The sequence below is a fragment of the Camelus dromedarius genome, chromosome 9 (genome assembly GCF_036321535.1).
Source record: "Camelus dromedarius isolate mCamDro1 chromosome 9, mCamDro1.pat, whole genome shotgun sequence".
Classification (NCBI taxonomy): domain Eukaryota; kingdom Metazoa; phylum Chordata; class Mammalia; order Artiodactyla; family Camelidae; genus Camelus; species Camelus dromedarius.
The window spans coordinates 21,194,604-21,218,951 of NC_087444.1; the positions used below are offsets into that span (position 1 = coordinate 21,194,604).

Sequence of the window (24,348 nt, forward strand, 5' to 3'; positions counted from 1 at the left end):
GATTCAGAGACAAGAGAGATGTAATATCCCATTTTCTCACTCCCCCGACGGGGATGGCTATGGGGAGGTCCCTGAGATATGGGAATATACATGTCTCCATAAGCATTTTACTTAGTAGTCTTAATACACTTCTCTAGTTCAGAAGAACTGTTTTCCCAACTTTTAATATATGTTTTTGAAGATAAATTTATCTTGTTCATATTGAAGTCTTCTGTGGGTTGCTTTTGGCTGCTTCTTGCTTCTTGATCTTATTTTTTCACTCCAGACTTCTCAACATGAATTCATTTCCCCCCAGAAATATAAAAGTAGGTCATATCTTGTGGTGAAATAGTTCTGCAGATTCCTGGGATTCTGAAAATAACAGAATAACAGCAATAAGATACCATTACAGCCATTCAGCAAACATTTATTGAGAATGGACAGTCTCCCTTCCACTGCATGAGTGTCTCTTGTTCAGAAATGGGCTTGTTTTTCTGTGTTTGATGATAGTCTATTGAGACCACATGGTATCATGGGTTGCTGGGTGAAAGAAAATGGCTTGAGTCTCCCCTTGAGATAGAGGACCATCCTCAGCAAACAGGAACTGAGAGAGGAGCTAGGGGCAGGCTCCTGGGTAGAAGCAAAAAGATCTCAGCCAGGGAATGTGTGTGACCTAAAGTGTCATGATCAGTTATTATGTATATTTCTAGTATGACCTATTCATTTACTTTAAAAAATTAATTTAAGGTTATCCCTCTATAGTTCTAGAGAGAGAGAGATGGAGCTGCAGTTGACCAGGTAACAATATGTAACCATGTGTGTACTGCATGTGAACACCAACTGTTACATGTATGCCATGGATCATTAAAAAAAAAAGATTGCAAATTACTCTTCTAAGGGAATACAAGATAAAGACAAATAAGGTACATTTTGTAGGTCAGATTATCTAGTTGCAGGATATTAAAAACTCATTTACAGTATTGTGGGAAACAAGGAAAGAAGGGCTTCTACTAATGAGATCCTCAAGGGATAGTTCCTCAGAGAAATCTTCCTCCATTGACAACCATGGAGGTCAGAAGTGTTGGAAACAGGCAGATTTCCTCACAAAGAATTCTGCTTTTGTGCACTGCACCATAGTAAGTGGAGAACAGGAGAAGGAATGAAAAGTAGAGCAACACATCCCTAGCCAAGATGGTGGAGTAGAAGGACCCTGAGCTCACCTCCTCTCACAGGGACACCAAAATCAACCATTTGCAGAACAACCGTTGATGAAAAAGACTGAAGCTACCAGAAAAGATGTACAACTAAAGACGTAAGTAAGGAACCACAATGAGACAGGTAGGAGGGGCAGACTCACTATATAGTCAAATCCCATACCCCCAAATGGGTGATCCATGAGCTAGAGAATAATTACTTTGCAGAGGATCGCCCAAAGGAATGAGATCTGAGCCCCACGTGGCGCTTACCAGCCCAGCGGTCCCGCACCAGGAAGACGAGCCCCCAAACATTTGGCTTTGAAGGCCAGCTGGGCTTACTTTTGTGAGAATCAGAGGGCTGTTGGGTGGGGTCAGGTCTTGGCATTAATGAGCTAGAGGGAGAATCCCACAATGGCTCTTGCCAGCACCAGTGTCCACATGGTAGAAGGAGCTCCCCAAAAGGGCTGCCACCAGTGCCTGTGTTCCTAAGGTGATGTGCAGTTGCCTCCTGCCTCTCCAAGAGACTCTTCTGGATCAGTAGGTAGGTCTGACCCAGGCTCCTATCAGATTACTGCTTCTGCCTTGGGTGCCAGAGCATGTGAGACCCTGCCCTGGGGACCAGCTGGGTCCCAGCTCTGCCCACTAGCAGGTCAACACAAGCGTTGAGACACTCTGGACCTGAGACCCAACTGTGTTAGGAACTGGCCCCTCCACCAGCAATGCAATACCAGCTGGGTCTTGTAACCAGACTCCAAGACCTGGCTCTGCCCACCAGTCAACTGGCACTAACCCAAGGACCTGGCTTCACCCACCAGTGGGTGAGCAACAGCACCAGAGTCTTCTGGACCCTGACTCTACCCACCAGTGATACAGCACTAGGCCCAAGGCCTCCTGGAGCTCCACAGTCAGCTGCCTCATAAACTGGCCCTGCCAACCAGCAGCTGGCAACCTCCACATGAAGCAAGGCCTGGCAACCACTGGCCTGGGGGTCAACGAAGCCTACTAGACTTCCCACCTAGTCAGCCCACCACAACAGAAGGACCCGCACAGCCTTCATGGGAAGAACTCTAGAGCATACAGCTCAGGTGACGAGAGAGATGTGTCTGCTGGTATGCATAGGACATCTCCTACAACAAACCACTTCTCAAAGGTCGGAAAATGTACCAACCTGCCAGATACATAAAAATACAAATAGGAACTTAGGCAAAATAAGGCAGCAGAGGAACATGTTCCAGATAAAGGAACAAGATAAAATTGCAGAAGAACAACAAATAAAGTGGAGATGGGCAATCTCCCCAAGACAGAGTTCAGGGTAGTGATTGTAAAGATGATCAAAGAACTCGGGAGAAGGATGGACACAGAGAAGTTAGAAGCTTTTAACAAAGAGTTAGAAAATATAAAGAACAACCAAATAGAGATGAAGAATATAATAACTGAAATGAAAAATACAAATAAAAAGAAAAGGCCAAAACTAGGAACATGAAAATTATGAAAGGAAAAAAGCTCACAGGTAAAGGCAGGCATAAAGGTAGGGAATCATCTCACACACAGAACTAGTAGTAGGAAGGCTAAAAGACAAAAGTAAAATCATCTGTATCCTCAACAAACAGTTAAGAGACACACAAAATAATTAGGTGTAAAATATGATATCAAAAATAGTAATTGCAAGGGGAGGAGAGTACAAATGCAGGGTTGTGAAAATGCATTTGAAATTAAGGGATTAGAAACTTAATTATAAATATGTATATGTATATATATACGGATTGCTATATAAATATCTCATGGTAATGACAAACCAAAAACCCATACTAGATACACACAAAAGAAAAAGGAATCCAAACATAACACTAAAGATGGCCATCAAATCACAAGAGAACAAAAGGACAAAAAAGACCTACAAAACAACCCCCAAACTATTAACAAAGTGGCAATAAGAACACACATATTAACAATTACTTTAAATGTAAATGGACTAAATGCTCCAGTCAAAAGAAATAAATAAAAACTGGTGCTGAATGGATACGAAAACAGGACCCATACATATGCTGCCTACAAGAGACTCATTTCAGGTCTAAAGACACACACAGACTGAAAGTGAGGGGATGGAAAAAGGTATTTCATGCAAATGGAAATCGAAAGCCAGGATATAGGAATATTTATATCAGACAAAATAGCCTTTAAAATAAAGACTGTTATAAGAGACAGAGAAGAACTTTATGATCAAAGGGTCAATTCAAGAAGAAGATACAACAAATGTAAACATATAAGTACCCAACATAGGAGCACCTAAATACATAGTAAATGTTAACAGACATAAAGGGAGAAGTTGACAGTAATAATAGTAAGGGACTTTAACAGCCCACTTCCATCTATGGACAGATCATCCAGACAGAAAATCAATATGGAAACATTAGCCTTAAATGACACACTAGACCAGATGGACTTAATTGTTATTTATAGAACATTCCATCCCAAAGCAACAGAATACACATTCTTTTCAAGTGCACATGGAACATTCTCTAGGATAGACCACATACTAAGCTGCAAAACAAGCCTTGGCAAATTTAAGAAAATTAAAATCATACAAAGTGTTTTTTCCAGCCACAGTGCTGTAAAACTAGAAATCAACTACAAGGAAAAAACTGCAAAAACACAAACATGTGGAGGTTAAACCATATGCTACTGAACAGCCAATGGGTCACTGAAGAAATCAAAAAATACCTGGTAACAAAGGAAGATGAAAATCAGAGCCAGAGGACTGAAGCAGGAGAGAAGTGTCAGCAAGAGGGCTTTGTCAGGTCCCAGCCAGCAGGGGGTCTGGGAGGGATTTTGCTCATGTAGTGATGCTTTGTTGTGAGATCAGCGTAATGAGTCAGGGCCAAACGGCTTTCTCCTCAGTGAGGTATGTTTACCTTCATGGATGACTCAATAAATGAAAAGGCATTTGAATTTACACAAATACTTGAATTGTATAGAGCTGTTTTTCCTGTAAGCCGGTCAGTGCGGTCTGTACTCTGTTAACAATTGCTTACCTTCCACAATACCAGTGGAAATAATGCCTACTGCCCTGGCATTATGAAATGTTTCTCTCTGAGGCTGATGCTGGGGGCTGCTTGGTTCTTGTTAGGAACACAAGCACACACACACAGTGGATCCCCCACACCACTCGTGATTCACCTCACCTGTTGTGCCAGTGACTTTGCATGTTTCTGTACAGCCAGTGTACGTTATTTTAGCATCAGGTAAGGGCAGAGAGGCAAGAGTACCCAGCTGATGGCACCAAAAGAAGAGACACAGAGGGAAGCCTTTGAGTTCAGCAGCTGTAGGTGACTTCGCCTTTTAATCTCAGAGTCTGTAAAGGGAAAGAAAAACGTTCAGGGTCATAGAGGAAAAGCCGATGTGTTCTTCACATGGCTGGTTAGCAAGAAAAGTACCTCTAAAACAGAATAAACTGTTCCTAATATAACTTGTACCCTAATTTGGGGGCAATTTTGTAGCCCATTCTTCACCTTTTTTGTAACTGGCTAAACAGCAGAGCTTTCGCTTCAAAGCAGTTCCATTCTGCGGTCCAGACCAGTGAGCACTCAGCCAAATGGCAAACCATGCCAAGAAACAGATTGCTCTTGGTTACCAAATAAAGGATAGGCTAGACAAACAGCTGTGGCCAGGCCTTAGTTTCGAGCACATTTTCCCCTCTAGGCAGTGACCTTTACAGGTTCTGTGCCATTTGCTTTCATCACACCACCGCAAAGTAATGAGAAAGTACTGTTCTCACTTTGAAGTAGAGAAAGGCAGAAGAAATTAAATTACTCTTTACTCTGTTTTCTCCCTAGACAATCCAATGTCATTTAGTCCATTTCAGCTCTGACACTTACTGTGTGACTTCAGACAAGTTTAGGCAAGTTACTCAGTCTGTATGTGCCTCAGTTTCTTCATCTATAAAACAGGGCTAAAATAGTAATGATCTATTTCATAGGGTTCTTATGAGGATTGATGAGTTAATACATGCAAAGCAGTTAGAACAGTGCCTAGCACCATAGTAAGCACTGGGTAAGTATTAGCTCTAAAAACAACAGTAACCCCACTCAAGCCTCATAAACATTACTCCTATTAAGCTGATCATTTCCAAGTCCACCTCCTTGGCCTTAATTCTGAGTTTCACATCTGGATTTACAGTTGCTACTGTATGCCAGTTAAAAATATAATTATTCAGCAAATATTCTTGAGCACCTATTCTTTGGATTCAAAGGAGTCCAATAAATACTCTCTCTCCAGCTGAGTTTTGAACCAATTAAAGAGTAAGACCAAAAAAAAAAAAAATGAGGCAACTGGAAGGCTAAAATATCACCTTTGTTACTGATAAATCTGATGATTAAGGATTACGCCTGGTCTGCAGGGAAGTGGGCTGCAGCCCGGACTTCCCCAGTGACAGGCAGCACAGGACTGGGGCAGGCTTCGTTCCACGAGGGCAGATTCTGCCCCTGACAACTGATGGCTGGGAGGAGCAGAGTAGAATGCATACTTCTGAACTGAGCTACTTACGCCCAACTTCTAATAAACTCACCGAGTCACATAAATTAACTCCTCCTCCTCTGGGGAAGAATGAAAGAGGGGAGGAGAGGCTAGAAGGGTTACATTGGTGGGGATCTCTTCTCGTAGAAGGAAATATGTAGAGCAGGGATGAAGCATTCTCCCCAAACTTGTTACCTGCCCAGTAATGTGCTAAGCATCGGACAGCCCCACCTTTGTACACAGGGGCATTTTCAACTCAACATCTCTAAACTCTTCACCTTTTTCCCAAACACGTTGCTTTTCTGATATTTTCATGTTTTTTGTTGGTAGCATTACTAACCTCCTAAGCAACCTGGGTAGAAATATCAGACCCATTTTGACTTGTTCCTTCTTGTCCTTCACATTTCTGTCACCAAGTTCTGTAGATTATTTTCTTCATTAACTTTTGATTCTTCCTACTCTCCTTCCCATTGTCACTGCCCTGGTTACGGCCCTCATCATTCTCCCCTGGCCATTGACATTGGATCGTGACTTCATGCCTTTCTGTTCTATTAAAACCCTTCCTTTTCTTCAAAGCTCAGCTTGAACTCTTTCTTACCTAGTGAGCCACTACAGTCATAATTAATGACTTGTTCCTCTAGGTATCATAGCCACACTGTGGTTAACTTCTCTTATGACAATTGTACTCTTCATCTTAGTATTTCATGGGACTTAAAAATTGCTTTGCATATATTTGGCACTCAATAGATACTTGTTGAATGAATGACCCAAATTACAGTATACTCAGAGAACACAGGCTGTAAACCCCATGGCTTCATCTAGTTGTTCAGAAACTTACTTTGTGCATGACAAGAAGGAATTATGTTATTTTATCTTACTTTTGAGCTACGTCATGTTACTAAAAGTTGTATATAATCCTAGTGCTGCACATGAACACATATTCTGATGTATCCAGTAAGCATGTATGGAAAAAGAACCTGTTTACTGAATAGCAGTTGAGCTCAATTTCTGTGGTTTTTTCAGTTATTGCCATTTCTGTTAGAAGGCATTAGTTACACAGTTTGGAGCTTTTAACTGAGATACTGTTGTTAACACTTTATTTTAAATACCTAATGCTTCATTTCCCCCTTCTCTTCTGGGAAGGCCTTCCATCAGGTACTGCCTCACTAGTCTAAGTGTGGGCAGCTGACCCAAGTTGAGCCTTTCTGGAAAAATTGATTAGGACTGAGGAATTAAGCTTCAGTCTAGTAACCCTTGAGTGGAAGAGACTTTTAAAGGTAGGTGCTCTTGACAACCATGTTCTGCCCCATAGACTAAAACAAGAGTGAGTAAATTAGAGAGCAAAGAGACTAAAGTAGAAATTAGAATCCCAGTGGACTTTAAGTTCTCGGTTCCAGCTGTTCTTGAAGCCATATTGCACTTCCTGTCCTTGGTTTTGAGACCTCCTAATACCCTTTTAATAAATTCCCAGTTTTAGTCTAGGCTTATTTGAGTTGGTTTTGTTTTCTAAGTAACTAAAAATGTTCTAACTGGTACAATCACCAATTTGTTCCACAGGATAGTCGAAGAACTCTTCTCTTTCTTGTAAATACAATTTTTAAATTACTTTTTTATTGTAGTAAAAAAGCACATAATATAGAATTTACTATCTTAGCCTTTTTAAAGTATACAGTTCGGTAGTGTTAAGTATATTCACATTCTTGTGAAGCAGATCTTCAAAATGTTTTAATTTTGCAAATCTGAAACTCTATACCCATCAAACAACTCCTCATCTTTCCCCTTACCCCTAGCTCCTGGTAACCAGCATTCTGCTTTCTGTTTCTAGAATTTGACTACTTTAGACACCTTATATAAGTAGAATCAAACACTATTTGTCTTTCTGTGACTGGCTTATTTCACTTAGCACAATATCCTGAGAATTCATCCATGTTGTAGCATGTCAAAGGATTTCCTTCCTTTTTAAAGACAGAATACTATTCCATTGTATGTATATACCACATTTTGTTTATCTAGTTATCTGTTGATGGACATTGGGGCTGCTCCTTCCTCTTGGCTATTGTGAATAATCCTGCTATGAACATGGGTGTGCTAATAAATCTTTGAGACACTGCTTTCAGTTCTTGTAGACATATGCACAGAAATGGGACTGCTGGATCAAATGGTAGTTCTGTTTCTAAATTTTTTGAGGAAGCTCCCATACTTTTTTCCATTGTGGTTGCACCATTTTACAATCTCACCAATATGCACAAAGGTTCTAGTTTCTTCTCATCCTCACCAACACTTGTTATTTTCTGTTTGTTTTTTTGCTAGTAGCCATTCTAATGGGCATGAGATGATATTGTAGTTTCCATTTACATCTCTCTGATGATTAAGGATGTTGAGCATCTTTCCATATGCTTGTTGGCCATTTGTGTATTTTCTTTGGAGAAATGTCTATTCAATTCCTTTGCCCATTTTTTTTCTTTGCCCATTTTTAAATCAGGTTATTTGACTTTTTGTTGTTGAATTATAGAAGTTCTTTATGTATTCTGGGTATTAATCACTTATATATATATGATTTGCAAATATTTTCTCCCATAGGTTGCCTTTCATATATATAATTTTAAATTTAAAGCTAGCTGATGAAAATATGCTTTATTCAGTTAAATTCAGCAAACATTTATAGGGCACTTAAAATATGCAATGCAAGATATTCTGCTTGGTACTAGGCTTGATATAAGACAGCAATTCTTCCGACATACTCCTTTCCCTACAGCTTGAATTCAGTTTAACCCAAAGAGGGATGGTCTTAAAATTCATAATTCAATCTATGCATTTCCTTGACACTAGCTCAGCCCTAGGTTTTGTAATATACTAAAGCACTGAAGGGAGACAAGGGTGCTGGGCCTTTCCGGCTCCTGGACTTCTCAGCCTGGGAGGCCAGCTCAATCTAGAAACTTTCAGATTAATCTTGAGCCAGTATTAGAGGGATCATGAGCCAGTCCCAGAAGGACTGAATAAGATTACGGCAGACCTTTAGTCTTTAAATCAAAAGCCTTGCTTTCCTAAGGTAGTCCTGCTGAGTTAGACAGGGCCTCAGAATCCTAAACAGTGCTCTCCAGGCAGTAAGAGGGCATATAAGATGAAAACTAATGGCCACCTTTGACCTATATGCCATAAACGCCATTTTGTGTTAGTTTTTTCCTTACGTAATACAATCCCAACTGGAATTGTGATCAAGATTTCAGTGATGCTTTCTGTGCCCTGGTACATAATGTATCTGCTGAAGAAATTCAATTTTTAATTTACATTTGATTATTACCCCAATAAACACATACCACAAGTGTGAAGGAACCCACCTGTCACTTTGATATCCCCTGTGGCTTTGGCAATGTCGTTTTCAATCATGCAGGAATATGTGTTGTTGATTGTGACATTGTAGAGCACGGACACAACCTTCATGGTCACGTTCTCAGAGTTCAGTTCAAAGCTCGTGTTGGAGACTTCAGAGAAGTTGGCTCCCTGGTCAACTTGGGATGCCCAGATCACTGTAGGTTGGGGAAACCATCGGGGAGCCTCACATCGTAAGCTCTCGGAGCTGGCATTATAGTCTACGTTCATTTCTGGGATGCTGAAGGCTGCAGGGTTGAGGGTCAAAAAGGAAAGATGTCAAGGTCAGACAGATAAGACAATATAGCCTTTGAAGTGCTAGGTCTTAAAAACAAAACACATTGAAGTGACTCAATGCTTTCCCAGTGGGCTGTCTGTGTATGACCCATTGTACTGTAGATGCAAAAAATGGTTTGCTCATAGTATTGTCATCCATCACAACACTTGGGCCAATATCACAAACTCCAAGGACCTAGAGTTCGAGGTATAGCTGTTTCAACAAATAGATTTCTCAAAGTAAGAGGAGTTCAAGTGATCCCCCTACCCCAAAAGATTATCCATTAGGGAAATTTGGTATTTTCCCAGGCACCTATGAAGCCTCCTGAATTTTATGTACATTTCTGCCTGGAGGGTAAAGTTAGGGTGCGGAGGGAGAAGGAGGGAACAAACAGCATTCACCTGTCACCCACAGAAATTCCACACACAGGCCCTGTCATCCTGGGGACTTGGAGTTCGCTTTGATAGAGACTGCCAGCCCTGGTATCCACGGAGAGAGACAGGCATTTGTTTTCTTCTAAGATGATTCTCCTCACTGGGGATGCAAGCAACTGCATTTTGAAATTAAGATTAACTTCCCCATCAATCTAGGCAGAGAGACACTTGTAGAAAATATGGAGGCCTGGACTTTGGCCTGTAAAATGTTTATGAAGCCAAAATGACAAGATTTAAATGATTAATTTATTTAGCATCCTTCTTTACCCAGGACTGTGCTAGTGCTGAGTGAGTGATGGAAGGAAGGCCTTAGCCGTGCCCTTAAAGCGCCTGCCGCCTAGCAGGGGAGACGGGATTCACACCCTTGGAACAGGCAAGGGGCACGCTCCTGGGAGAGGATGTGGGAAACTGACATGACATGACGTGACAAGGAACCTCCATCTGCTGAGGGTGTGCTCTGTGCTGGAGACCAAATTCCAGACATTATTTCATTTGTTCCTCACAACAGTCCTAGGGATGTCTCTTACTGTGCCCATTTAAAAAAAAATAAGCTTTTAATTTTGGGATAATTTGAGACTGACAGGAAAGTCGCACAGATAGTACAGAGTCCTTGTGTCCTCCTTGCGCAGTTCCCCCCAGTGTTCACATCTTGGATAACCATGACACATTTGCCCAAACTGAGAAACTGTTATTGATATATTACTATTAACTCAGCTCTGGACTTTGTTTGGATTTTACCAGTTTCCCCACTAATGTCCATTTTCTATCCCAGGATCCCATCCAGAATACCAGATTACATTTATTTGTCATGTCTTTTTAAGGTCCTCTGGTCTGTGACAGTTTCTCAATCTTTCCACGTTTTTTGTGATCCTGACAGTTTTGAGGGGAACTGGTCAGGTGTTTTGTGGGATGCCCCTCCACTGGAATTTGTCTGATGTTTTCCTCTGATTAGACTGAGGTTATGGGTTTTGGAGAGAAAAACTATAGAAGTTAAGTGTCCTTCTCATCCTATCCCATCAGACAGTGCATGCTATCAACATGACTTAGCACTGAGGATGTTAACTTTGATCACCTGGCTGAGGCAGTGTTTGCCAGGTTTCTTTGGAAGCCAGACCTCACTGAGTCTAACACGCCCTAATTGTGGGGGTGGGAGAGGTCTAAGCTCCACATCGAGGGGGAGAGAGCTAAATGTGAATTATTTGGAATTCATCTGTAAAGATTTGTTTCATCTCCCTCATATTTCTATAAGTATGGACTCGTGTGTTTATTTTATACTTGGAGTTATAATTTAACACTATATTGTTTATTTTGTTGCTTAAATTGTCCCAGCTTTGCCATTGGAAACCCTATCAAGTGGCTCCAGTGTCCCTTTGACAAGACTCTGTTAATCCTTGTTTTAAGATGAAAAACTGAGACTCAGTGAGGTTGCCTCGCCGAGGCCACTGTATGTGCCCAGGTCTGACTCTAGATCTGTGCTTCAAACCATTACATATACACATTATAAGGGTCCAAGAAAGGCCTGTGCTGACTAGCTTAGGCGAGGAGGCCTCCGGATGCCTTCTGCCTGTCCTTCAAGGCTCCTCTCAAATGTCAGATTCTCTCCATGAGGGCTTTCCTATCCCTTTCCTCCCAGTGTATTTGGATGTGATCTCTCGTTTCCTCTGAATCCCCAAATCACTCTATTTACATTTCTCTTAAAGCATTTAATATACTTTACCAATTATTATAGATTCTTACATATATTTCTTATCTCTGCCCTGACCCCTCTACCCTATAATCTCTACAATATGAGCTCTACAGAAGGAGAGGCAATCATCTTTGTTTTCTTAATCATTTTTCACTCTTTACAGTATCTCTCTCTTGAGTCCTTTGTACGTAAATTCAGAAAACATATGTTAAATTTAGTTGGTAAGGAAGCATGGATATCATTGGAGGAGGATTAGTGAGTTTATAGGACAATATTGGGTTTTTTGTTTCTGTTTTTTCTAAGCTGGGGAGGTAATGAGGTTATTTATTTTTAGAGGAGGTACTGGGGACTGAACCCAGGACCTCATGCATGCTAACATGCGCTCTGCCACTGAGCTCTACCCTCCTCCCCCAGGACAGTATTGTTTTGGGCAGTTACGTTGGTCAGTCAGAACCTCTCCTCTAATGGGTTCTAGTGTCGTGAGTCCCTGGAGGTACTGATTTCAGACTTGGGTTCAGGCCTACGTAGCACAGAAAGGTCTCAGGCCAGATTATTGGCTTCTCTCACTACCCTAAAAGAGAAAGAAGAGAGCTACTGTTGGAGAAAAAAAGTACAGGTAAAATATTTTTGGCAAAATATTTCAGGGAATATATGTGAAAATTTAGAAGAAGTAGAGTCCAGAATAAAAGATTTTAAGACCTAATGTTATAGTGGGTTACTTTTGGAGTTGGTGTGGGTCTTGGACAGCAAGGATGGCTGCTAGCAGAATTCGAGTGGTCATTGTCTGCTATTAGTCACTCGTGGGCATAATAAGACATTTTATCAGCAAGTCATGCTCTCCAGTCTCAAATATCTTCTGGCACCTTCTTTTCCTGTCTTCAAAAGTAACTTACCTCCAGTTTTATACTCGAGGTTAGCATTCCCCTTGCCTTTAGAAGTGATGATGTAACATTTATAGGTGCCGGCATCTGTCAGTTGCACATTTTTCAGCCTCAGAGAGGCATTGCCAACTATCACTTGATCAGAAAACACTGCTGTCCGGCCTCTGAACATTTCGTCCTGGTCTGACAGGTCATCTTTGCCTTCTTTGAACTCATGGACCAAACCCATAACACCTTCCTTCAGCCACTGTATCACGATATCAGAAAGCTTGATGTCAGGTTCAAAAGTGCAGCTCAGGATTCCATCCTCCCCGAGGTTCCCCGCTGAGGTGAGAGTGGTGACTGTGATGGAGTGTCTTCCTACAATTCAGGAACAAAGGGTTAATGCCAAGGCAGCTTTGGAAAATCAACAACCAAATCCTTAGTTACTGAAGAGCCAAACAGGGGCTTCTGTAATAAATTAGAAATACACGAAACAGGAGAGGTATAAAAAAAAGGGGACAGACGAGGAATAGAAGGAGCATGAAGACAGGAGTTTTGATACCTACCACAGATCTGCCCACAGCAGATAAAAAACTACACCATAGCTTTTTGAGACCAAGCAACCAAAACGCTGAGCCCCAACAAGAGGAGAACGTGTTGGACTTAGGGTTTCAAGATGAGAATTCAAATCCTGGCTCTGTCACTTAAGAGCTATGTGACCTTGAAGAAGTCTCAGGATCTCAGAAAAATGGAGGTAAGGATATCTGTCTTACCTACCTTAAAGAGCTCTTGTGAGGATCAAATCACATGGATGTGAACTTGATTTGCAAACTGTAATTATACGTGTAAGGTATTGTGATTCTTAGTTAACCAGAAGTGGCACAGGAGTGAAATCTTATGTTAAGTAATGTGGCTGATAATTCTGAAGAATGCTAAGTTCTAAAGTGCTGTTACTTTATCTCCATTTGAATGATGAAGAAACTAAGGCAGAGAGAACAGAAGTGACTTGGTCAAGGTTAGAGTGCTAGCTGTGGCGTAATGAAGAACAGTACTTAATTAAATTGATTTTTGGCCTAAGATAGAAGGCACACCCTCTTCTCCAAACATATCACAAATAGAAGTATTAATTATGATGACCGCCATGTCCACTGCCGCTTTCCCACTTGTCCAGCTGGTAGCCCACTCAGTCTGTAAAAGACTGACCAGCTCTTCTTTCTGTAGGGGAGACTGTTGACTGAAGTTGCTCGAGGGGTGATTTAATTAACTGAATATTCTTGAGAGCCTCCTGTGGTTTGGATGTAAAGCTAAAGGAGAGGATGGGTCTTTGAGCCCAAGACGAGAGTGGAGCAGAACCAAAGAAATATGAGGGAGAGGCCATGAGAGGAAGAGATGAAGGGAGTCCCCCACCCCTGGAGCTGTCTCAGATCCTACAGGCTTTCAGGTCTAGTTCCTGTCCCAATCTCTGAGTATCCTTTAAACAAACACCTTATGTTAAAATGGTCTGCACAAACCTCTCTTTATTACAGCAAAAAAGTCCAACATGATGGGTGCTGAGCACTTCTCGCTCAGTTGGACTTCTCAGCTTCCTTATTAGTATTCCTGCCTCTCATCTGTTTTACATGCATTAATCTTACCAGTAGACCTTAAAGCACAATCTGAACATGTCAGTTTTCTGATCACTCATCTTCCATGGCTTTCAAGGGCGGTGGAGTAAACTTCAGACTAACCAGCATGGCCTTTAAAGTTAAATACTGCGTGGCACACAGGAGACACCCATAGCTGTTAGCCCTTATTGCTACCTTCCAGCCTCATTTCCCACTACATCCTTTCATAGGATGCATATCAAGTGACTTGTTGATTTGCTGCTTTCAATGGAAAAATACACAAGCAAAGCACTCTTGCTGTTTTTCAAGTGCTAGAAGGAAACATTATGAGCATAAGGATATCTTTGGCATCTCGCCTCTTCCAGCCCACGGGGTTGGAATTGTCTGATTAGCTCCTAGGCCTGTATGAAGTAGATGGAGGCAATGAATGAGGGACAGAACTGGAGAAGCTAAGCTAGTTGAATTTATAAAGAACAAAGAGCTACTGATGGAAGAAAAATTACAGGTAAAAAGGAGGAGGCAGAGGAAACAGGAATATGTGCATAGGCTGGGCTGGGGGGATGTTTCGGAGGCTTTCGGGTGTGGGAGAAGAGAGCCTTTGGAGTAGCTGCCATGCATGGTCGCTCACGTGGGAGATCTGGGGGAGAAATTCTGAAGGAGGATCATAGACGTTTAGCTGTGCCACACACCTCATCCCCTGCCTTGGCATTTTCTTCAACACTACTTCAAAGATTTAATTTGCTTTTTAATGATCTTTTACTTGACAGACTGATGTCCAAGACCTCCCAGGCTAGTGCTGGTTATAATTACACTATGCATCTGCACACACACCCCTGTTCATCTTGCACCTACAATGTGTACTTCCCTCCTCTCCGTTATCACCAGTTATCCAAACTTGTAGTCAAGGCTATTCACATGGCCGCACCCGCAGATCTGCCAAGACAAAATCAACAGATTCTCTCTCTGCTCTTCCTGAACACTGTTGTTTGCCTTTATTTTAGCAACTGTCTCCCTCTACCTTGTCTCTAATCTATCTCTGGCACGACTTTGTAAGCTTTTCAAGGGCAAAACTGTCTTAATCATACTTCTAAGTCCTATGACTTAGAAGTTAATTTTATGAGTCAATTTGACTGGGTCACAGGGTGCCCGGACATTTGGTCAAACATTGTGGGTGTGTCTGTGAGGATGTTTCTGAAGGAGATTAATATTTGAATCAGTAAAGCAGATCACCCTTCTTAGTGTGGGTGGGCCTCATCCAATCAACTGAAGACCTAAATCAAACAAAAAGGCTGAGCAAGAGGGAACTTGCGCTGCCCTTGAGCTGGGGACATTAGTCTTTTCCTGCCTTCAGACTTGACCTGAAACATCGTCTCTTCTTGAGTCTTGAGTCTGCCAACTTTTGGGCTGGAACTACACCATTGGCTCTCCTGGTTCTCAAGCCTTTGGACTCAGACTGGAACTAAACTTTCCGGGTCTCCAGCTTCCTGACTGCAAATCTCGGGGACTTCTCAGCCTCCATAATCGTGTGAATCAATTTTTTCTAAACCCCATCTCCATCTCTCTTTCTCTCTCTCTCCCCTTCTCCTTTTTTTCTCTCCCCTGCTCTCCTCTTCCCTCCCTACACACACACACACACACACACACACACACACACACACACCCCCTATTGGTTCTGTTTTTCTAGAGAACCCTGACTGATATAAATTTTGTTACTAAGAAGTGGGGTGGGTACTGCTGTAATAAGTACCTGAGCATGTGGAGGAAGCGTTGGAACTGAGTGATGGTTAGAGGCTGGAGGAGTTTTGAGGTGCATGCTAGAAATGCGGGTGTTAAGGGCAATTCTGGTGAGATCCCAGATGGGAAATAAGGAATATGTTATTGGAAACTAGAGGAAAAGCAATCCTTGTTATAAAGTGGCACAGAACTTGGCCGAACTGTGGTCTAGTATTTTGTGGAAGGTTGAACATGCGAGTGATGAAACAGGATATTTAGCTGAGAAGATTTCTACGCAAAGTGTTGAAAGAGAGGCTTGGTTACTCCTGACCGCTTATAGCAAAATACGGGAAAGAAGGGAGATGAATTGAAGATGGGATTGTTAAGCAAAAAGGAACCAGAACTTGAAGATTTGGAAAATTCTCAACCTGTCCACATTGCAAAAACTGAGAAAGCCATTCTGAAGAGAGCGCTCAGGGCGAGGCTGAACAACCACTTGATAAGGAGATCATACGTATGACTCGTGGATTCTAACACCTGCCTCTAGAGAAGCCAGGGATGGAGACAGGATTATATACCGCCAGCTTGGTACAGAAAAGCTGACGGGGACAGAACAATGAGAGAAAATGAAGGAAGGCTGCCAGACCTCTTAGCTCCTCCAGCCCAGACCACAGCGTCACTCAGCACTGTGCTTCAACAGGCCGGAGGGCGTCTGATGGAAGCTGTGGAGACGGGGCCATCTGGAGCCTGGGGGCACGTCTCAGCTCCCAGACTGTGAGAAAACAAATGTCCCCGTTTAAGCTCCCCAGGGTAGAGTATTTTATTATGGCAGTCAGAGCAGACTAAGGCAAGTGCCTAGTGCTAGATTTCTACAGAGAAAAAGAATATCTGTTGAGTGAATGAATAAATGATTCTACCCCAAATGACTGTAGGAACAAGGCACACTTGGCAGGACTACCCCACCTAAATTTGGGGGAAATATGAGCCAGTGAAAAAGAAAGCAATGAGAAAACACCACAATTCTCAATAAAATCACGGAGCAAATGTAGCTCTGTTAGAGCAAGGGTAAATTTGATTCTAGTTCATAAAGTTCCATTAAAGTTGAATTGAAAAATTACTTTTCAGAAAAAAATACCTGATGAGCACAGTTTATGGAGAGAATGAAATGGTAATGACATTTCTTAGTTCGGTAATTGTGTTACCGAATTAAATTTAATGTGTTGGCCTTGAGCCCACAGGTGGAGAATTTGTTGAAATATCTTAGAAAACTTAATGATTAAGAGCAGGCAGCTGTGGAGTGCCCCAGGGACCCACAGCAGGCTCCAGCTCATTTCGAGTTGCATTAAGGATGTGGCAGATGGAATGAGTACGTGTTGATGAAATCCCCGCTCCTTGTAGCAAATCAAGAGGAATAAAAGCCAGCGAGAATTTAAAACACCAAGAAGACCTAGCCATTGCTTTGCACCCAGAAAGCAATCAGTAGATACTCATTTGTTGGGTGAATAAATTATGGTTAAAAGTGATCAAATGAGATTTAATTTGTAAGCAACAGCATATAGGTATTGCTTCTCTCCCAAAGAAATCTGTATTCAAACTTGCGAACAAATATTGCTTAAGGAGCTATGTTCTAGGAAACACAGTCTGGCCTGATGTGACTCTCCAGGCCTCTTCACCACCAGGGGCTCTCCTGTGGTTTATCGAGGGTAGAAGGGCTCAAGTTGCTGGTTAGAGGCAGCTATCTACTGATGCAGAGTTCTGTTCATTTAAACAGGCATGGGTTTTAAGGATTCCATTGGCCTCTAAGATTCCATCAAACCTCCAAAGTTAGAAGCCCCAGCCGCTTACCAAAAATGAATTCTCCAGCTCATGAGAGCTAATTACCATCACAGCTCTGGTCTGCACGGGAAAAGTGTCAGAGGGGAACAGGCTGAAATCGGGGCTATTCTGTTCTCACACTCAGTGGGCACTATTCAGTTGCCCTTTCCAGCAGGAGCAGAAATCTCTTGGAAAGTGGGGTGGTAAGTAACACAAGGCAAGGATTCTTTACAGAAATTATGATTCTGGGGTGCCCAGCACCACAGGAGAGATCTTGGAAAATGAACTTTCTCTGAAATGACTCAGTGAGAGGAGCTCTGTAGATGCCAGTAGCACAGAGAGCATCCCCAGCTGCCCAGATGGGCACCAGAGCACGTGGCTTAAAGGTGGAAACACACAGGCTTAAGCCTGCACCAGTGGAACCCGGGGTGGCCCCTGCGGGTGGCACTCTTGCCAGAGAAGAGGGCAGGGTTGGGGTTTAAGAGCTGCTCCTGTGAGAAGACATTAGAAAGGATGCTGGGCTAGGCTAGATAAAGGAACAAGGTAGGGAGGCAGCCGCAGAGCACGGCATCTGAGAACAGGTATCAGGCTGTCTGGGTTCCAGTCCCAGCTCTGCCACTCCCTGGATATGGGGCCTCCAGCAAGTTTTTGGACTTTTCTGTTCTGTAATATTTTTCATCTGTTAAAATAGGGATGCTGATAATAACCCACTTGATGAATGAGGAGAAAGAGGCTCTGTGGTATTAGATGGCTTGCCCAGAGCCCTGGATCTAGCAAGTAGTGGAGCCACTATCAAATTCAGTCTTGTCTAAGTTCGTGCTGAGCCTTATTTTTTCTACTGCTTTTCACTCATACCCACGGCCAGACTGAGATATGCAGAGCCTGTCCACTAAAACAGCGTCCCCACCTCGTGTAAAAATAAAAACAATTAAAAACCATAAAACAAGGGTCAGAAAGGCCAACAGCTGTTTATTTTCTCAGCTGACTGTAATTTAAAAATATGTATCAAATTCTTTCCAAAAGACTTCACTGCTCCTGTTTTGATGCCACAAGCACATGCCTGATCGATCAGTTTATCCAGGGACCAAAAAGACGGAGCGTAATTAGGAGGCAGTGTCCTGTGGCTTCCTGCCCTGGCTTCCCTAACTTCAGGGGAGTTTCCTGGTGTGGTCAGGAAACCGTACAAGCTTTAGGAGGTGCTACATGAATGTATTAGTAGTAGCAAGTTGTTATTAATGGCACTGATGGTATCAACGTAAGTAACAAAGAGCCATTTATTACACGTACATGTGTCCAGCACCTTACAAATGCCCCCTCATTTAATTCCCACAGCGACACTGACCATTTTACCAGTGAGATTCTGGAAAGTTAAGCTATATCCCAAAGGACACACAGTTAGTGTCAGACCTGAGATTAGAACCACTCTGTCTGATTCCTAAATGCTTCTGCCACTCAGGGCTATTCACAGGCACCCAGTGGGTGAATGACAGCATGGGGCCTGGGCTAAGCAGTCAGGGGCCTTTCCACTGCATCTCCCTCCTTCTTAAAGGGTCACCCACAAGGCTGTCCTATAACTGGGGCTTAATGGGAGCTGCTCAGCCTCCCTTCCAAATAATCCACCCCCAACGCATTTTATGTTTTGTAAGGTCCATATTTAGAACTTGTAAGGAGTAGAGTGGCTATGAGAAGGTGACATAGATGGTTCAGGAGAGTTACAAAGACATATGTTTTTCTGTATTTATGAATATCTTTACATCTTTAAAAGCTGTGGCCTCAGGAAGAGTGCCTGCAAGGCAAACCAGAGAACACCCCTCTCTGCAACAACTCTGCACAAATGTTATCATTGGTATGGGGTGATGGGTAAGAGTGGGGGTTTGGAGGCACATTTCCAGGGCTTGAACCACAGCTATGCCTGCTTGCTAGGGGTGTGCAACCTCAGGCGAGTTTCTAATCAGGACAATGTAATATTTTTCTGTTTGTTGTGAGTAGTAAACCAGACAATATATGCAAAGTTATTTAGTACAGTAAGGCACACGCAAAAAGGATTCAAAACATATCATCATCATCTACCTAATGCTGTTTCATTGTCTTGTGTGTGAAGCCAGCTAACATTTTACCAATTTTATTTAAAGTGTGATAATATAATGCTCTCAGGTTATTGTCCTTTTAATAGAGGCAATTGAGAAAAATCCAACTAAATAGTGTTAAACTAATAAACAGCCCATTGTATCCAAAGTAATCAGCTTTCACCTTATAAAATAGGAAGAAGGCAGAAAACCTTGCATTGGTGGTAAGGTTTTAATATTATTTGTGGCACTCTGCTAAACTGAGTGAATGGTACCTTTTATCTATGTATTCACCCCTCCATGCTTCTGTCCACTTGTCCATTTGAAAAGCACTTAAAGATGGACATTTAGGTTACTTCCAAGTCTTGGCTATTATAAATAGTGCCACTATGAACATTGGGGCAATGGATAAAGATGTATACATTTTTTTATACATATTTATACATACATAAATACACATACACACACATAGTGGAGTACTACTCCGACATAAAAAGAATGAAATGATGCCATTTGAATTGGGGGGGGTAATCAGGTTTATTTATTTATTTTAGTGGAGCTACTACTGATTGAACCCACGACCTCTTGCATGCTAAGCAAGCACTCTACCACTGAGCTATACCCTCCCCCACAAAATAATGCCATTGCAGCAACATGGGTGGATCTAGAGATTATTATACTAAGTGAAGTAAGTCAGACAGAGAGAGACAAATATATGATATCACTTCTATGTGGAATCTTAAAAATAGTACAAATGAACTTACAAAACAGAAACAGACTCACAGATATAGAAAACAAACTTATGGTTACCAAAAGGGAAATTGGCAGGGAGGGAGGGATAAATTAGGAGTACTGGATTAACAGATACACACCATCAATATGAAATAAACAACAAGGACCTACTGTGAAGCACAGGGAAGTGTATTCAATATTTTGTAATAATTTATAATGGGAAAGAATCAAAAAAAAGAATAGAGATATATACATATATATGAGTCACTTGGCTATACACCTGAAACTAACACAATATTGTAAATCAACTATACTTCAATAAAAATAAAAAATAAACAATTTTAAAAAGACTTAAAAGAGTACCTTCTGTATTCAAGGAACTGAGCTAAGTGCCTGAGGTTGCTATGGCTATGCAACAGGAAAAAGTGTAAGTGGCAAAATGTTGACTGTCACAGGGAAGCTGTGACGATGTGAAAATTCTTGCGAGGGTGATCAAAGCCACTAACAAGCAAAAGATAACTCCAGAAGGGCTCTAACACTAAGCCATTTAGCCCCAGGCCACCAAAGGGTTGGGCACCAAGATTTAGAGGGAAGGGCAAACACTAGGTTTTTATTTCAAGGTGGTAAATCAGATCAAGAATAGGGTAAATTATAAGCAAGGAAGAGAAGTTGAGCATTAGTGAGGAAGGTACCAAAATATATGAGCTGATATCTTTAAAAGCCCAAAATATTTGCTTTACCAGTCAGTATTTTATTTACATATATAGTGTATAGGAATTGTAGAAGTATGACATACATTACAACTATTTATAATAGCCAAGACATGAAAGTAACCTAAATGTCCATCTTCAAGTTCTTTCTGAATGGACAAGTGGACAGAAGCATGGAGGGGTGAATACATAGATAAAAGTTACCATTCACTCAGTTCAGCAGTGTACCACAGATCATATTAAAACCCTACCACCAATGCAAGGTATATATACATTAAAATGTACACATCATAATTGTGCAGTTTGAGGGATTATGACAACTTCATCCCATGTAACCACCACCCACACCAAGAACTAGAACTTTGCTATCCCCTAGAAGCCCCCTCATGCCCTCTCCTAATGGCCGCTCTCTCCCTCTTCCCAGGGTCATAACCATTATTCTGCCTTCTAACAGCAGAGATTCATTTGCCTGGTTTTTATACAGTATGTACTGTTTTGTGTCTGGCTCTGTCACTCAACATGTTTCTTATGTGAAAATATACCCAGCCCCCTCAGTCTCCAGGAAATTGAAATTAAAATCACAACAGTACTCCACAACATCCTGTGTTGGTGAGGACATGGCGCTCCGGGTCTCTCACACACTTGTGGTGAAGAGCAACTTGGGAAGTCACTTTGGAAAATTAAATGGCAGTATCTGTCTACTAAGAGCTGTTTATTGGCTTTGTGGACGTAGTGCTTGTTTTAAGATATTAGGGAAAGAACTAAAAGACCGCAAAACAAAGAAAGAGGGACATAAAGATAAAAGCCAAAATTAGTTAAATATGGAAACAATTAGAGAAAGTAAAAATGAAACCAAAACCTTGTTCCTTCGAAACTACTACAAAGCCACTAATACCTTGTCAATTTGTTTTAAGATGAGAGAGAGAGAATGCCCAAGATTAGGAAAACGAAAAGACAAAATAACAGAGAGAGAAAACAAATTATAAAAGAATATTAGAATGAGAATATGAAAGTATATGTATATTCATGTATGTCAAAAACTGCTGTACACCAAAAATTAACACAACATTGTAAATTGACTATAACTCAATAAAAAAAAAAAGAATATTAGAATGAAACAGGTCAGTGAGCTCAGAAACAGATCCATACCCATTTGGATAAATGATTTATGATAAAAATGGCACCAGTGAGAAGGGGAGGGGAGGATAGTGTTTTCAATAAATGGTGCTGGGTCAACTGTAAAGCCACACGGAACGTGGGAATCTTGACCGCTATCGTTGACCACACACAAAATTTTTCTAGATGGTTTGTAGGTATAAATGTGAGGGTAAAACATTAAAGCTTCCACTAGATAACCTAGAAGAAAATCTTCATGACCTTGGGATAGGCAGACTTCTTAACCAAGCAGTTTACAGAAAGCTCCAGGTATAAAGGAAAAGGCTGATAAACTGGACTATGTTAAAATTAAAAACTTCTGCTCATTGAAAGACATCATTAGAGTGAAAAAGCAAGCCATGGAGTAGAAGAGATTTTGCAATATATAAAACCAAACTGCATCCAGAATATATAAAGAATTCCCACATATAAAAAGAAAACGATAATTCAATAGAAAAATGGATGAAAGACAAAATACACATTTTTGTTGATAAGAAAGTGGGGAAGGATGCTAATGTCTTTTCTAGGCAAACACATCTGCAATGCGTTTTCTTCATTTAGGCCTTGTGATTACTGTGTAATGGCAGGACACTCACACTGGAGGAGAATGACAGAGAGAAAAGACAGCTGGAACTATAAAAACTGCAGTTATAAAGTGACAGCTTTGGCCACAGACTAAGTTAAAATAAATGGGTTGGCCTGAGTCATGCACTTTAAGGGAAATGAAGCAAAGAACTTGCTTCAGAGAGGACAGCTGCTGGTCTAACTCACTCAGTATCTTAATCAAACTGGCGTCCATAATAGATGTCTCTGAGACATGGTCCACACGGAAGAGAAGACATCAGTTAGCTGCATTCAGAAACTCACCATCCACGCCACAATGACATCTGTTTCCTACATGGAACAGCAGTTACGGCCAGCGAATATTCCCTTTACTTAAGACCCCTGTGTCCGAAGTCTTGATATTCTAACACTTCAGCTGAAGCTTCATCACAAAGGAAACACCTACCCAGATCAACAACTGACAGAATGGCTCAGCCACAGCATTTACCTAAGATCCCAGAATGGGTCTTCGCACTGTCTGGCAGACAGAACACTCTGATGGACATTCCATTTAATCTGCTCAGCCAAACGGTGATGTGGGCTGATTTCCTCCCCTCTACAAATGAGGAACCTGAGGCCCAGGGAGTTAAATGACTAAAGTGCAGAGAGCACAGTCAGTAAGTAGAAGAACCAGTGCTCTCCTCTGAGGTTTTCTGGGTCCAAGCCCTGTGCTCTTTCCACTCTACCACACTGAATGATTAGGGGCTTACTGATGGGTGAATGGGTCGTGGTAAGGCAAGACATCACATACCTGAAATACCAAAACCGATGATAAATGCAATTGCTCCAGCCAGAATGATGATGACGCTAATGATGCTAGGGAGAGAGAGAAACAGGAAATTACTTATTCCACTTGACACACTGCTCTGCAACCTGGGCTCATACTTGTCATTCGTAAGAGGTGCTCTGTAAAGAATCTCAACTTTTTCCAACATAAGCCCCTTCCTAGAAATAGGCATCTTAGAAAGGACTCTCAACGATCCCCGTCCCCCTGGGGCGCTGGGGTAGATGAAGGGGGTGGCTCTTTTATCTGACTGTGTGTGTCTTCCTACTTTCCTGTTCCCACAAACACTGCTGGGGAAAGACCGGTGACATTTATGTAGTGCCAGGTGCCACGTGAGGGGTCTGGTTCGGTACCCAGCCCCCCCGAGCATTATAGCCCATTCCTCTTACATCATTAATCTACCTGTTTTGGCTCCTCCCATAGGCTTTAAACTCCATTAAGGACAGTGGTCCTGTCTTCACTTCGTACCTGCTCATCCCTAGTCCACTTCACCTTGTAGATTCTCGACGGGAGTTTGTCTTCTCTCGTTAAAAAAGTAACACATGTTTACTACAGAAAGTTTTGAAAATACAAATAAGCAAAACTCGGACAATAAAATCACCTGCAACTCCACCATCCAGACATAACCGCTGTTAACTTCTTGATGCGTTTCCTGCCAGTTTCCAATGAGCAGATTAACAAATGACACTTGGGAAACAAATAAGGAAGTATTGCTCACATTTACTGAGTGCTGGTATTATGTAGCAGGCACATTGTTTTAGGCGCCATTTATAGATTATGCCATTTGTACAGGTGATAACCTTACGAGGGATATAAATTTATCATCTCCATTTTGTAGATGAAATGACA

The 24,348-nt window shown here is 41.7% G+C and overlaps 1 protein-coding gene and 1 long non-coding RNA gene across 2 annotated transcripts in view; one reads left to right on the top strand and one right to left on the bottom strand.

Annotated features, from left to right (window-relative positions):
- LOC135322019 (uncharacterized) overlaps nt 1-24,348 on the top strand; it is a 49,610-nt gene that overhangs the window by 22,066 nt on the left and 3,196 nt on the right. The window lies entirely within an intron of this gene.
- VTCN1 (V-set domain containing T cell activation inhibitor 1) lies at nt 291-23,975 on the bottom strand. Its single transcript, XM_064489566.1, has 6 exons — nt 23,968-23,975; nt 23,467-23,531; nt 12,348-12,695; nt 9,026-9,304; nt 4,358-4,527; nt 291-351 (listed from the first exon to the last, which is right to left on the bottom strand). Exons 1-5 carry the CDS (start codon nt 23,973-23,975, stop codon nt 4,403-4,405), a joined length of 825 nt encoding a protein of 274 aa, XP_064345636.1. The 3' UTR covers nt 291-351; nt 4,358-4,402.